This window comes from Nanorana parkeri, unplaced genomic scaffold, assembly GCF_000935625.1.
Source record: "Nanorana parkeri isolate BGI_ZX_2015 unplaced genomic scaffold, ASM93562v1 scaffold1194, whole genome shotgun sequence".
NCBI classification, from domain to species: Eukaryota; Metazoa; Chordata; class Amphibia; order Anura; family Dicroglossidae; genus Nanorana; species Nanorana parkeri.
In genome coordinates this window covers 171,164-186,681 of record NW_017307462.1, presented here as the reverse complement: position 1 = coordinate 186,681, position 15,518 = coordinate 171,164, and the positions used below count along the sequence as shown (strand labels likewise).

Genomic DNA, 15,518 nt, shown 5'->3' with positions numbered 1-15,518 from the left:
TTTCTGGACCCAAAATGCATCCCAGTGTATCCCTATGCAATTTTTGGCCTCTGTTCACACCAGTGCAGTCCGTTCCAGACCAGACCAGACCAGACCAGAAAAATACAGTATGTCTCATTTTGTCTGGTCTGGAATGCACTGGAACACATAGAAACGCAACCAGAACACACTGGATCGCACCTGAGAGCACATTTTAAGCTGGGGGAAAAAAAACGGCTCCGGAAACACTGCAAAATCGCGGCAAAAACGCGATGCACTGCATTCCAGATCTGGTCCAGGAAATGGTGTGAACCTGCCCACAGTTCCAGTGCATTCCAGACCAGACAAAATGAGACATGCAGTATTTTTCTGGTCTGGAACGGACTGCGCTGGTGTAAACAGAGGCCAGAATCAGCATAGGCATGCATTATGATGCATTTTGGGTCCGGAAACAATCTGGTCTGGTCTGCAGATGATCTGTATGTGGTGTGAAAGGGGCCTACAGACAACTGGGCAGGGCTGACACCAAGTCTTGTGATTTTACTCCACAAAAAAAGCATATGGTGTCCTTCCACAAAAGAAAATCTTTTAAAAAAAAATGTGCACACTTCTATTATATGGGAGACTGATGGACCCGGAGTGGGTCCTCTTTTAATTTCAATAACTAAACAAGGAAAGGAGGAGAACTGGCATCTTTGGGCTTGCAGTGCCTCAAGACCTTTAAAATATAATTGGAGCTAATAAATAATTCAGCATAAAAAATAGCTTTTTTTCCTGCATTTTATTCTCTTACAGCAGTTTTATACTGGTCAGATCTCCTGGGACTGTGAAGAACCATATCACTGATATGCTTAGTCACTGGCATTATTCTTTCTGTATTTTTTTTTAATATACCTAGCATTAGGAACTGTGCCTGGCATTAATGCATGTATCCACTGTAGGGGTTTAAAAGGCAGTGATGACTATTTGCAGACTAGTTGCCTATACGGTTGTGATGTTTGTAGCGGCGGCCTTTTTACAAATGTCTACTTTGTTGCCAGCTCACATGCCCTTTAACTACACACTAATGACTGTGCCAGCAATGTGGCCATAGGCTTGTGTATAATTATTTATTACTGTCGCATTTACCTTGAAAGTAATCTTTGAGGTGATTTTAGCACTTACTGCTCCAAATTTTGTGTATATACTTAGTAGTTATCTGTATATCATGGAGGGTAAGAGCAGACACTATACTGTATCATCCATTATCCGTCATCGCGCAAGGTATAAATTCTTCTTCTCAGGACTCCAATGATAGCAGAAAGTAAATCCCAGCACAAGTGTCTACAACAATAATTTATTTAACAGTCATCTTGGCCAGGGCCAGATTTCCCACAAGGCCAACCAAGGCCCGGCCTTTGGGCAGCAGGGAGTGGAGGGGCAGCAGGGGTGTGGAATTCCTATCTCCTGACGCCCCTAAATGTAGAGCAGGGAAGCCACCCCATGTTTTGTACAAGTGATCTCAGTGATGCCGCCGAGATCACTTGTATGCAGCCTGCAGGTCTACTATTCTCCATTGGGTGGGTTGGCGGGTAGGGGGGGGGAGGGGGTGCATTGAGGAACATGGCCTTGAGGCAGCAGAGAGAGTAAATCCGGCCCTGATCTTGCCTAAACAATAGCAATAGCTTATACACTCACCGGCCACTTTATTAGGTACACCTGTTCAATTGCATGGTAACACAAATTGTTAATCAGCCAATCCTACGGCAGCAACTCAATGCATTTAGGCATCTAGACGTGGTGAAGATGACTTGCTGAAGTTCAAACTGAGCATCAGAATGTGGAAGAAAGGGGATTTAAGTGACTTTGAACGTGGCATGGTATTGGTGCAGGCTGGTCTGAGTATTTCAAAAACTGCTGATCTACTGGGGTTTTCACGCACATCCATCTCCGGGGTTTATAGAGAATGGTCCAAAAAAGAGAAAATATCCAGTGAGCGGCAGTTGTTGATGTCAGAGGAAAATGGGCAGACTGGTTCGAGATGATGGACAGGCAACAGTAACTCAAATATCCAATTGTTACAACCAAGGTATGCAGAATACCATCTCTGAACCCACATGTCCAACCTTCAATCAGATGGGCTACAGCAGCAGAAGACCACACCGGGTGCCACTCCTGTCAGCTAAGAACAGGAAACGGAGGCTGCAATTCGCACAGGCTCACCAAAATTGGACAGTACTGTAGAAGATTGGAAAAACGATCCCTGGTCTGATGAGTCTCGATTGCAGCTGCAGTATTCAGATGGTTGGGTCAGAATTTTGCATACAGAACATGAAAGCATGGATCCATCCTGCCTTGTATCAGCGGTTCAGGCTGGTGTTGGTGGTGTAATGGTGTGGGGGATATTTTCTTGGCACACTTTGGGCCCCTTAGAACCAATTGAGCATCGTTTAAATGCCACGGCCTACCTGAGTATTGTTGCTGACCATGTCCATCCCTTTATGACCACAGTGTACCCATCTTCTGATGGCTACTTCCAGCAGGATAATGCACCATGTCCCAAAGCTCACATCATCTCAAATTGGTTTCTTGGACATGGCAATGAGTTCACTGTATTCCAATGGCCTCCACAGATCCTTACAGATGTCAGCAGAGCAGGAAGTGAGGGAAAATCCTCAGATTGGGACATGACTCTCTAAGATGGGAATTCCATTCACTTTGAAAAGATTTCCTTTTACTTCCTGTTGCATCTCTAGGGCAGAAGTGAAGGGGAATCTCCCCAGTGGGACACAGACAGCAAAAAATAACCTGCCATGGGTTTATAACTTTCTACTCTAACTAAAACTAAAATAAATAATTAAACTTCAGCTTGTATATAGGACACTTCCCGCAGGACCAGTTTTTGGTGCCAAGGGCTCAGGACAAAAAACTACCACACCGTCCTATACTCAGCATGTCTATAGGAGGATTGCAATCTTGGCATTCAATATGCATTAAAATAATCACGCAGCAAAGCATCTCATCCCTCAGGTGAACTTATTTAACTGATGAGGTAATAAATAAGAGTTCAGGGGTGACATAAAGATTGGGCTAAGTGAGAAAAGGAAAGTAATTTAGAAACTCAAGCACAATAATAGCACATCTGTGATTTATGAACCTATCAAAGACCGCGGTGGAAGCTTCCTGCAGTCCACATCTTTCTGAGGATGTATTTGTGTCACTCGGTACTTTATTTGAATATCTTTCCCTCTGATTGAGTCTCTGGATAATATTTTTCCTCAGAGGGAGCTGGTAGTAAAAGTGATGGCATGTACAGAGGAAGGAAGGAGATGTGTATTGTGGACAGAGAGACACAGAGAGAGACAGAGAGACACAGAGAGAGACGGAGAGAGACAGAGAGACACAGAGAGAGACGGAGAGAGACAGAGAGACAGAGAGAGACAGAGAGACACAGCAAGAGACAGAGAGAGACAGAGAGGCACAGAGACAGAGAGACACAGGGAGACACAGAGACAGAGAGACACAGAGACACAGAGACAGAGAGACACAGAGACACAAAGAGAGAGACACAGAGACACAGAGACAGAGAGAGACAGAGAGGCACAGAGACAGAGAGACACAGGGAGACACAGAGACAGAGAGACACAGAGACAGAGAGACACAGAGACAGAGAGACACAGAGACAGAGAGACACAGAGACAGAGAGACACAGAGAGAGAGACAGAGAGACACGGAGAGAGACAGAGAAGGGGGAGGGGAAGAGAGAGGGAAGAGAGAGAAAGGGAGAGAGAGAAAGGGAGAGAGAGAAAGGGAGAGAGAGAGAGAAAGGGAGAGAGAGAGAGAAAGGGAGAGAGAGAGAATGGGGAGAGAGAGAGAAAGAAAGAGATAGAGAGAAAAAAAAGAAAGGAGATGGTGTCACAAGGGAACGGGCCTCACCCCCTGCACCCCCCTAGTGACTCCACTGTTTTTTAGGTTGGTGAGTTTACTTTCACTGTCTGTTTGGTATTGTTGGCAATCCCCCCTTCACCCTTCAGAGCCCATTTTGGACACAACACGATAATTCCTACTTAGGAAATTGCAAAGGGAATGATTTAGCGGGCGGATATAATTACAATTGATCAACACTGATCACATTTTTTCTCACATGGATTGAATTACACATATACGTATGTTATCAGGCTGAGTGTATTTTGTGTTCTTGTCATATAAATACGGAATACGAATTTAATATGAAGGGTATTGACTTTGTGTAACTATATTTACTCACAGGAATTTGTCATTTCACTGAGAAGATATTTTGAATTGTTATGGTGATGCTTCTCTTAAAGTGTTGACACTAAAATAAGTTTAAATACATTTTTTTTAAATTACCCTGAAAAAGGGATTAATTAAAAGGTGATTAATACTCACCTGTCCTATGTTTGATCCCTTCAAGAACTATGACAGTTGAAGAAACTTCAACATCCGACACACTTTCAGGTCTGTCTGATAGCTGAACACTCTCTGCGCACCATGGTTTAATCCCTTGGCCCCCTTACACCACTACTGTGTCATTTATTAGTGATAAATGGGGTATGGGGCTGGACAGGTAAGTATTAATCATCTTCCTTTTCAGGGTGATTTCTAAGTGTATGTAAACCCTAACAATAAACTTCACTTATTAGCTCCCTTTTGGTCTGTTAAATACACCATTGGAAACTTTTTGTTATATCTGTTCAATAAGCACAAAGAACATATCTGTTACTAATGCCAGATATTCAGAGCGGTCCTGTTTATACTTCCTGTGTTATCCCAAGGAGTCTAATTAGTCCTCCTAGTTCTTATCTACAACTACAGAACAAGCCCTATTTGGTCGAGATAAAGCATGTGGTAGGGATTCAGTGATTTAGCAAAAGACAACTGAGCAGGGCTGGCACTATTCAGAACAGAAAATTGCTGTGCACTGTAAACCCACATCAAGAAATGAGTGCATGTATTTTGTCTTAACATACATTTTGAACATTTTTAGTGGCGGTAAAGTCACTATAAAGCTTATAGGGTAACTCCACTTTAAAATAATAAAAAATGGCAAAATCATAAATAAAAAAAGTTCCTGATTAGCTGGGAAGCCGGCAACTCTTGTTCTTAGGCAGCCTGGCTTCCTGACCAATCATGAAGCCGGGAGGTGGGTCATTATGTGCCGCCCAGCTTCCTGATTGGTTAGGAAGCCAGGATGCCTAGCAACAAGTGAAGCCGGCTTCCTAGACAATCAGGAAGCCGGAAGACGGATCTTAACCCATCGCCTGGTTTCCTGATTGGAAAGGAAGCCAGCTCCATGCTCCCTCGGCACCTGCGGTCAGAGGGATATCTCCCTCTGACTGGAATTTCCAGTATCGGAGGTAGGTTTTGCAGCATTTGGGCCAGTACGAGTATTGGCCCAAATACTCGGTATCTGCACCGATACCGATTCTAGTACCGGTATCGGTGCATCCCTACTTTTAAGTGTTCATTTCTTTATCATCCTCATGTATATGATGCAATATAAGAAACTGATTAAAGTACAGACTGTAGAAGCCTGGTACGTAGAATGCCTGAGCTACAATTACGCTCCTAAGTTAACAACAGCCTTTCCAGGGCCATGGATCAATGAAGTCTGGAGCCCCACTCAACTCTACAAGGCTCGAACAAAAAATGGAATGCATTAAATCAGGCAATTTAAGTGTGATCGCCCATAGGAGCTAAGCTGCACTTCTTGATTGTTCTGACACTCCAGTCTGAGTAAAGATTATATGTAATTGGCTACGGTGGTGAATTGCACTCTGCACGCCGCCACTGCTCCTTGTGTTGCCATCTTCAATAAGCCCAGTGTTAAAGAGTTGAATGAAGAACACAGAGCAGACTATGAGATCTCGCACCTGACCATAACAGACATACAAGCCTTCCTGGCAACTTCTCGAAGATTGTAGTGAAAGAGATGGTATGTTTTGCAGCATGCTGGAAAGATCTGGCCATCAAATACCCTGAGGCCACATCTGTCAATTTGCTCTTACTGGAAAAAGAAGTAAAACAAAAAAAAGAAACAATATAAATGAAAGCAGAGGATAAAGGAAAGGGAACAGTAATCTATAATGCCTGGCCAGAACTTGGGGGTACTTGGCACAACTAGGGGTCATCAATATAATGTCCCTGCTTATAACAGCCGAACATTCCGGGAAATAATGCGGGGATAGTAAGTTATAAGTGCAAAGCAGGTTTACCCCTTTGTAGAACTGTCATGTGTATCTCATAACAAGAGAAACTGTAGAGATATCAGCTAAATAACAGATTACAGAGACCTCTGTGCTCTCAGTGCTAGAAGATCTGTGTTGTCATATTCTGTATCTGTCACACTGATACTAACCCTCCATGTAACCCTAACCCCCACACTAACCTCCCCCCCAACCCTAACACTTCATGTAACACTAATCTTACAGATAACCCGAATATTAACCTTCCCTGTAACCCCAACACACCCTGTAACACTAACCCTCCAGGTAAACTCAACATTTACCCTCCATGAACTATAACCCTTCCTGTTCCCCAAAACTAACCCTCCCTGTAACCCTAACACTCCCTGTGATACTAATTCTTTAAGTAACCCCTTTCCAACTAACCCTACCTGTAACCCTAAAACTTACCCTCCAGGTATCCCCCACACTAACCCCCCTCACTAACACTAACACTTCATGTAACACTAACCCTCCAGATAACTCTAATAACCTTCCCTGTAACCCCAACACTAGCCCTCTCTGTAACCCCAAAACTCCCTGTAACACTAACCCACCGGAAAAAAACCAACACTTACCTTCCCTGAACCCTAACCCTCTCTGTACCTTAAAACTAACCTTCTCTGTAATCCTAACCCCAAAACTAACCCTCCTGTAACACTAACCCTCCAGGTAACCGCCACACTAACCCCCCTCTAACCCCAACACTTCATGTAACACTAACCCTCCAGATAACACTAATAACCTTCCCTGTAACCCCAACACTAACCCTCTCTGTAACCCCAACACTCCCTGTAACACTAACCCTCCCTGTACCTTAAAACTAACCTTCTCTGTAATCCTAACCACCCCCCCGACACTAATTCTCCCAGTAACCCCTTTCCAACTAACCCTCTCTGTAACCACAAAACTAACCCTCCCTGTAACCACAAAACTAACCCTCCTTGTAACACTAACCCTCCATGTAACCTCAACTAAGCCTTCCTGTAGCCCCAACTCTAACCCTATTTGGAACCCTAACAACCCTGGGGTGCATAATACATTCATGCTGCTGTGCATTGTGCAAGCCCTGTGATACGTTGTTATAGTGTATCACGGTGGTTGCCTTTTTTCCTTTTTTTAACTTTACTTAAATAACACTACAAGTTGTAACATGTTACATTGCAATAAAATGTATGCTTGCATTATTTTATCGCAATGCACACCAACACAATGCATTGCCTTCAATGGGCCCTTCACAAGGCTTTTTGCCTCGTTGTTGCGCTGGGACTGTATTGGTCAACGCTACCCATCTGGGCTAGTTCAAACCAGCCCTAACCCTTCCTGTAATGCGAATACCCTCCCTTATTCAAATGTAACCCCTTTTTAAAATTGATGAGCTTTTTGCTATGTATTTATTGGCCAGTGGTAATTTCAACACACATATGATGAATTTCCCTACCCACAAATACCTCTCAGGCTACTTAAAAATCTATGAGCTGATTGCTATGTATCTACAGGCCAGTCGTTAATTCAACGCACATATGGTATATTTCCCTACCCAGAAATACTTTTATTGCTACATACAAATCGATGAGCTGCTTGCTATGTATTTACAGGCTAGTGGCCAATTCAACACACATATAGTGAATTTTCCTATCCTCAAATACTTCTATTGTTACATATAAATCGATGAGCTGCTTGCTATGTATTTACCAAACAGTGGTCAATTCAACACACAAGTGGTGAATTGCCCCACCCACAAATACTTTTCTTGCTAATTATAAATCGATGAGCTGCTTGCTATGTATTTACAGGCCAATGGCCCTTTCAACACATAGGTGGTGAATTGCCATGCCTACAAATACCTCTCGGGCTACTTATAAATCGACAAGCTGCTTGCTGTGTATTTACAGACCAGTGACATCTATTACCGGACACAATGACTGTTATTCTGGTGTATGTGGAACATTAGACACCATTTCTATGTTCATTTTCAGAAATAAGACTACACTCTAAGGTTTGGGGAGGAAATTGCCACCCTGCCAGCACTCTCCTGGGGCAAAAGGCAAATACTAAACACAAGATCCCCCAATATACGATCACAATGACTCAACAAGATTATTTTTTTTACTGTGGAAGAAATACATTCAAAACTTATCAAAATATATTCAGTTGGCATCAAAAGTTCCAGATTTTATGCAGCGAGTGGCGAGGCACATAAAACGCCATGCCTACGTGAACAAGCAGCCCGCCAGCCCGCTGGATGTAATTCACTTTTATTACAGATATCTGAAACCCTTGCCACCATAATAAGCAACACGCTGATTCCCAGGACAATCGTTAATCACAATCTGTTCTGCACCAGCGAGCTGTGGATTCAGATATGGGAAATATGATTTAAACATTAAGCTTATATGATCCAAAAGAACAAGAACACAGGCTAAAATAGGAATTTGTCTACAGTAATGATGACCTATTTAAGCTGCAGGAAAAAAACAAATCAGCATTTTTATCAGTTTCTGAAACCACCAACAAAATGGAATCCTAAAGGCACCGAAACACAAAGCATCAATAAACCAGTAGATATGGGCCAACTATGCAAACCCATAGAATCATTTCAGAATTAATTTCCTACTGGGCAGGCTTCAATAAACTAGATTCTGGTTGCTATGACTAACTGCGGTTACTACTTTGCTGCTTGCGCTATTGTTGGACAACCCCAACTGGATTAACACTGAACTCGAAGCAAAGAGCTGAATACAGATATAAGAACAGTTTTACCTGCAAAAGGATTTCTGCCCATGCAGTCCTGAGATTAACACTGCCCTTTCCCTTACAGCACAGCCCTGCCTAGCAGGGGAGGGGACCTGATTTTCCTCTTCTGCAGTTTCACTTTAATTTACAGGTCTCTCCCCTACCTTGCGAATGGACAGTGAGAGGAGAAGCAGCAGACTGATGAGCTCATCTCTCTGTTTAGAAATAAGGGTGCGCCAAACCAATAAATGAGAGTATAACAGTGCCTTTAAGTGTTCACAATTCGATCCATCAAAAACCAACCAAAGCGTTTTGGGGACAGCAACAATCCCCCTTCATCAGGGCTTAGAATGGGATAAGGTTTTGATTGGACTCAAAGGATACTATAACCCAGAGATCTTTTGATACTTACAGGTTAAACAGTTTAATACTTAATATCTCTCACCTCGGAGTAACACACACCCCATGTGGGCCTATGAATGCATATGCCTGCAAGGCCAACATACCCATGGGCTTATTTATTTACTGTATTCTACTTTCACATCACATTCTACCCTCACATCTACTAAGACCACCCATACCCTTGTATATTGCGTTCATTGAGGTAGGCATCTAAAAGTTTTTTTTTTATTGGGTCTATACTCTCAGCTGATAGCACAACATGGGGAAGGGAGTTTCACAATTTTACAGTAAAGAATATGCTTTGCAGTTTGAGATTAAATCTTTTTTCATCCAAATTCAGGTGGTGGCCTCTTGTCTTCTTAAGTGAACGTACAGTAAACGGTTTATTACAGGGATTGAAGGCCTGAGTTATGAAGACCGCATTCAAAATCTTAACATTATTCAACTTAGAAAAGAGGCAATTCGGAGGGGACCTGATTGCAGTCTTCAAAATCATCAATGGGGACCCCAATATTAGGAACAAATGGTTTAATCCTAAAACTGTATTGAGAACCCGGTGAAACCACATGAGGTTAGAAGAGAGGGGGGTTCAATCTTAGAATTTGCAAGGGGTATTTCACTGTGAGAGTAGTGAAAGTATGGAATTCCCTCCCACAGGGGGTGGTATCTGCTGATAACAATGATAAATTCAAGAAACATCTGGATGAGTGTCTTCTTTTGCAGAATCCACAGGGATATGGGAAGTGTTAGAGTAAGATAAACACACACACACACACACACACACACACACTCACATACACAGGTTAAATTGGATGGTCCTTGGTCTTTATGCAGATCAGGGCAGGCAGGTGTATTATGGAGGAAAAAGCTGTCAGATTCAAGATTCAAAAGACAGCTTTTCCTCCGATCAGTGCGGCTTGTTACAGGTTACACAGCAGGGAAAGCCTCCCCGCTGTGTAACCTGTTATGGATGGAGTGCTGCCTGTTAAATACAGGTGGCGCTGCATCCGACTTTTGATAGCTAAGTTAGGTTACACAGCAGCGGGCTTCCCTACTGCTTGTGTAACCTAACCTAGTGAGGCAAGAACTGCAACAGCGTCTATGCTACGTTAGAGGCTTGAGCTCTGTGGATGGTTTGGACTAATGGCAAAGCGCCATTGGTCCAAGCTGTCCAATCAAAATAAAAACCACTTAGGACATCGATCTTGATGCCTCACCAATGACGAACAAGTGAGGGACAGGAAGGCTCCTCCCTGTCTCCTCCCTCCTTCACAGGTAGCTTGGTGACCAGGTTGGAGGGTGGGGCTTTGGCAGACAGGGGGTGGGACTTCAGTGTGCTGGGGCCCAGGGGGAATGCCTCACCGTGCACGCCAGGAACTGCACGTCACTAAACCCTACATACTATGTTAGTGATTCTTCATTAAACAATTTGTAAATAGCAATCACATCCTGTACATAGCGATAGCATGCAGTATCTTAATAAGTTGTATTTAGGCATCGAAACAAGTTTGCCATTGAAAATTAACAAAAGGTTTCTTTAATAATGCCCTGTGCTTCTTTTCACAAGATCAATCATAATAATAATGTGAACAAAAAGAGAAACACAAAGGACATTGTGCGCAGAGGTGTTGGAGGAGGTGAAGACTTCTATACCATCATTTAAAAATGTCGAAAAAATGAAACAAACAAAAAACAAAAAGTCTTGTTTTGTAATTATTTTTGATCCCAGGTTTTGAACACTTTACACTGCGCATTGCATATGTTGAGGGGTTCCAGAACAAGGCCCTAAGCTGGCTCTCTGGGTTGGAAAGCACACCAACAATTGAGGCCAAGTCCAAGACATCAGAAAGTGTCTTCTTCACTGCTCTAAATCTGAGAACATTAAAGGGAAGTATAAAACGTACCATTCTGCCCCCTGCAGGTGGTGTTTATATGGTATCTTCCATGGCCACAGTCCCCGTTCTCAGGAACGCAGTGCAGGTCCCCTGATATGGCCCACTTATAACACACAGGATCGTCGCAGGGCAGCGATTCCACTAAATGTGGACACTTCCTTTCGGCGTTTTCCGACTGCTGTAAGACATGTCTTCTCCGGAATTTGAAACCTAAAGCAATAGAGATTGTTACTAAATAATGCAAATAGGATTAATAGAGTACAAGACGGGACTGACAGTGTGCATAAAAATCTGAACAGCCGAAACAAAAACAAAGGCATAAACCTTAAACGATTAGCACTGGAACGATTCCCTCAGTCAATAATATAGAGGGTAATATTTTATTTCTCATGTAACAGAACGTTTCCACTTAAATGTATAATTATTATTATTATCCGCGGAGGCTTTTGGCTCCAAGAAAGCAGCTTTTTCCTTAGCTGAAAGGTAAGGAACTAACAAGGGTGCTGCAGATATTGATTGCAATGTTATATTCCTAAAGTAGAATTGAAGCCCAAACTATTTTTTAGTTTTGGATAGCATAAGGGAGGGTTATAACCCCCGTCACTTTTTTTTTTGCTGTCTCTGTCCTATTAGGGAGAGTTCTCTTCACTTCCTCTCCAATAACCACAACAGAAAGTGAAAGAAAATCCCTCTAAAGTAAGCAAAATCCCTTGTGCTCAACAGGTGTCCCCATTGGAAGATTTCCCATCTTGTCCTGTTCTGGTGACTACCCAAAAAAAAGGTTTTGGCTTCAGTTGCACTTGAATTGAGGACGCTGATGCTTGAGAACCTACCAGGTATATATCTTATACAACAAATAACCAAAGGCCAATTTTGATTTATATTCAAGTCAGGTAGACTCTTGGACTAGACAATGAAACATTGGGATTGCAGTCCCCTGAGACAGCGCTACCACGAGGGTAAGGGTGATTGGGTATGGGTTTTGTTCACGCTAGGTGTGCAGCTTCTAGGAATACGGACCGGGGTGGCCGACGTTTGTCAAAGAGAACAAAAAATGGGGATAGAAGCGCTACTACCATAAGGAATTGGTTTTAAGCAAAATTGGAGAAACTTACCACAAAGTAATAGCTGATGTGATATCATCGACGAGGGGTGAATAGAAGGGGGACTTCCACTGGTGGGGATTGTGTACAATCAGTTGTGCTTGTGGGAAGGTCAGGGGGAATTGAGGGTTTGGGGGGTGCTGGATGGTGGTGGGAGCGTGGGTCCGATTAGTGTGTGGAAGGGGGGTGACAGGCACGGGTGGACATGGGCTGTTGGATGATGTTGGGACTGAGGGGGTAAGGTGCAGCTGGTGAGCACTGTGTTGCTGCTTGAGTCTTCTATTCACCCCTCGTCGATGATATCGCATCAGCTATTACTTTGTGGTAAGTTTCTCCTATTTTGCTTAAAACCAATTCCTTATGGTAGCAGCGCTTCTATCCCCATTTTTTGTTCTCTTGGACTAGGCAGTTTTGGTAAACTTTGCTGATCTAATTGAATATGAGAAAGAGATTGTGAAGATTGTAAGGAGAATGTTAGTCTGCCATTGGTCAACAAATCGTACTGCAGAAAAACTGCTCGCAAAGAGAGAGAGAGTACTCACAAGTTGGCTTACATCAGATTAGAAGTAGTTCCGTTGCATGGTAGTTGGGCAGGGGAGCCTATAAGGAACTTTAGACTGTACCATTAACATTAAATGGTACAAACCTCTTCCAAAGTTCAGGTAAAGAAACCTACCAATGTCATTTATTTGCAAACTTTCTTTGTCTAAATACAATAAATTACAAGTCTAAGTAAATGTATGCCAATAGCTCATAGTGGATTTATCATTTACTAGGATTCACTGTATAAAAGTAATGAAATCTAATATACCTTTCCTCCCCTGAGGTTCCTGGCAGTTTTCATGGATACAAGGTCCCCAGTCAGTCCACGTAGACAGCGTACAGTCCGTAGGGCATTGGATGTTGCAGAGCTGAGTGGTGGATGCGGGTGGTCCTTCACAAAACTCTGGATCCACCGGCCTGTAGACTAAACAACAGTGCAGAAAACAATGATATATAACAATAGATGTACAATGATACATATAAAAAAAATTTTTAAACTGAACACAGAATTTGTTTTAGAGGGTCAGTCCACCCAATAGTGATACTTAAATTATAGGTGGAACCTTGTGGACTTTGTAAGCCCCCTGACTTACATAACTTGGATACTCCATCAGCAAGACTTAATTGCCGAAAGTAACCACTGCTGCCCTGTTCACATTAAAATAAAAATGTGCAGCATAAAAAAAAAAACAACAACTACTCACTTCAAATATTTAACCAGCTCAAGTGTATGCAAATGTTATATGTGCTAAGAAACATATATTCAAATTATGAGGAACATTCAAAAGTGCTAAGTGTTTATGAACAAATGTTGCATATACATAACCTGCTAAGTGCTAACACATGAACACAAGCAAACCCACTTAGGTATATGCAAATCAATATACAATACCTACTGTACATTCAAATTATAATAATGACATTTCAAAAGTGCTGAGGGCTTATGAAACTTGAGCAAACACATATGTATATACTGTATACTCATACATATAAAGCTGATAATTGGGCTCTATTTAGATAGATAGATAGATAGATAGATAGATAGATAGATAGATAAAGTATATATACTAAATATGTGAGAAGTCTGTGTTTCCATGGGTGTAATTCATTAATGTCAAGCGTACTTTTTCCCAACATGATAGGGAAAGTTCTTAAAACTTCTGATACTCTTCACAGTCAGAAATCCCTCAGACAGTGATCCCGCATATATTACATTAGATAGATTTAAAAAAAAATCTCATGGCATAATCCAGCATGATAAAAGTTATTAGCAAAAACAATTTAAAGACAGCTTAAAAAAAGTCATATTAAAAAAGTGTACTTCAATCTGTGCACATAGAAAAATTGATTTCTTGAGTACTCTTTCCTTTGTACTGGGACACTTTGGGGATGATTTATACAGTGATATTTCCAGTGCTCCTCAGCTCCATCTAGTGGTAAGAATTAGCTGCAAATGGCATTCAGCCAGCGTATGTCAGGGCGAATGATTCATAAATCATCCCTCAAATTTTTCCATTTAGCACTGATTTTGATAGTCGATTTAGTACTGATTTATTTACTATTTAGCAGCTTCTCCTTTTAAAGCGAAACTCCGGCCAAATAGATGAAATACATGGGAGCTGTTTTACCTGCATAGGATTTATAATTCTGTCAATCAAGTCCTAACAGCACAGCCCTGGCACAGACTTATTGTCAGGTACCTAAATTGCCTGTGTTTAAAAAAAAAAATACATATAATGATTATACAGTATTATGGCATGTAGAGCTGCATTTATTTGTGTGTTAAATATTCCTGCCCATAAGCTTTAAAGCAATGTGCAGTTTTTCACATTGAAGTTCTTGAAAAACAGGAGCTTGGAATCCAATAAATGAACCTAAGACAAAGCATAAACACTGCAGCTTGCGGAATCCTCTGTTCTCCATGTTAGAAACAATGCGGCTTTGTCTTCATAAGATGTTCCGGAAAACAATCAAGTTGTGGATTGGGACCTCTCATTGTACAGTCCGCACATCGGCCTGAACATCTTACAATACAGTAAAAATTTGGTATTCATCGTCTACGCAGCTGTTATTGATCGACCAGCCCAGATTCCCCCAGGGCCACCTTCTGAGACATTTATCAAACTATCCAAGCTTTGCAGAGTTCAGCATATAAGTGTTGTGCTACCATTTCCAAACTAGGTATACACTTTCTAAATTAAAGGGAAATATAATATTTTTTCATAGTAGTAATATAAATATATAAAAACAAGGTGAGGAGACTGGAAGAACCTGTTGAAGGCCAGGTATTGTATGTGCAGAGCAACCAGGTGGACTCCAGTATCTCCAAACTAAAATATAGGACACACAGGGGTTCCAGGCCAAGGAGATATTATTGCGCAAACCTAATTTTTGATATTCATTCGGATGTATACATGCCATTAGAATACACAATCCAGCCTCAGTTCAGGCTTTCTATGTAATTTCATCCAGACTGCATTTCAAATCATTGTTCAGCCATGAACAAGGATGAATTGGTGTGAGACAAAAGAATTTGATATATATTAGGTTGAACTAGATGGACTTTTTTCAACCTAACTATGTAACTATATACAGTATATATACACTGAGTGGCCAGATTATTATGACCACCCCAT

General features: G+C 41.8%; 1 protein-coding gene across 1 annotated transcript in view; it reads right to left on the bottom strand.

Moving 5' to 3' along the window:
• The window catches only part of THSD7B (thrombospondin type 1 domain containing 7B), a 294,353-nt gene that overhangs the window by 189,547 nt on the left and 89,288 nt on the right, over positions 1–15,518 (bottom strand). The window contains exons 6-7 of the mRNA XM_018568480.1: positions 13,151–13,306; positions 11,246–11,446 (exon numbers count right to left, since the gene is read on the bottom strand). Coding sequence (XP_018423982.1) covers positions 11,246–11,446; positions 13,151–13,306 — 357 coding nt within the window. The remainder of the gene's footprint in view (positions 1–11,245; positions 11,447–13,150; positions 13,307–15,518) is intronic.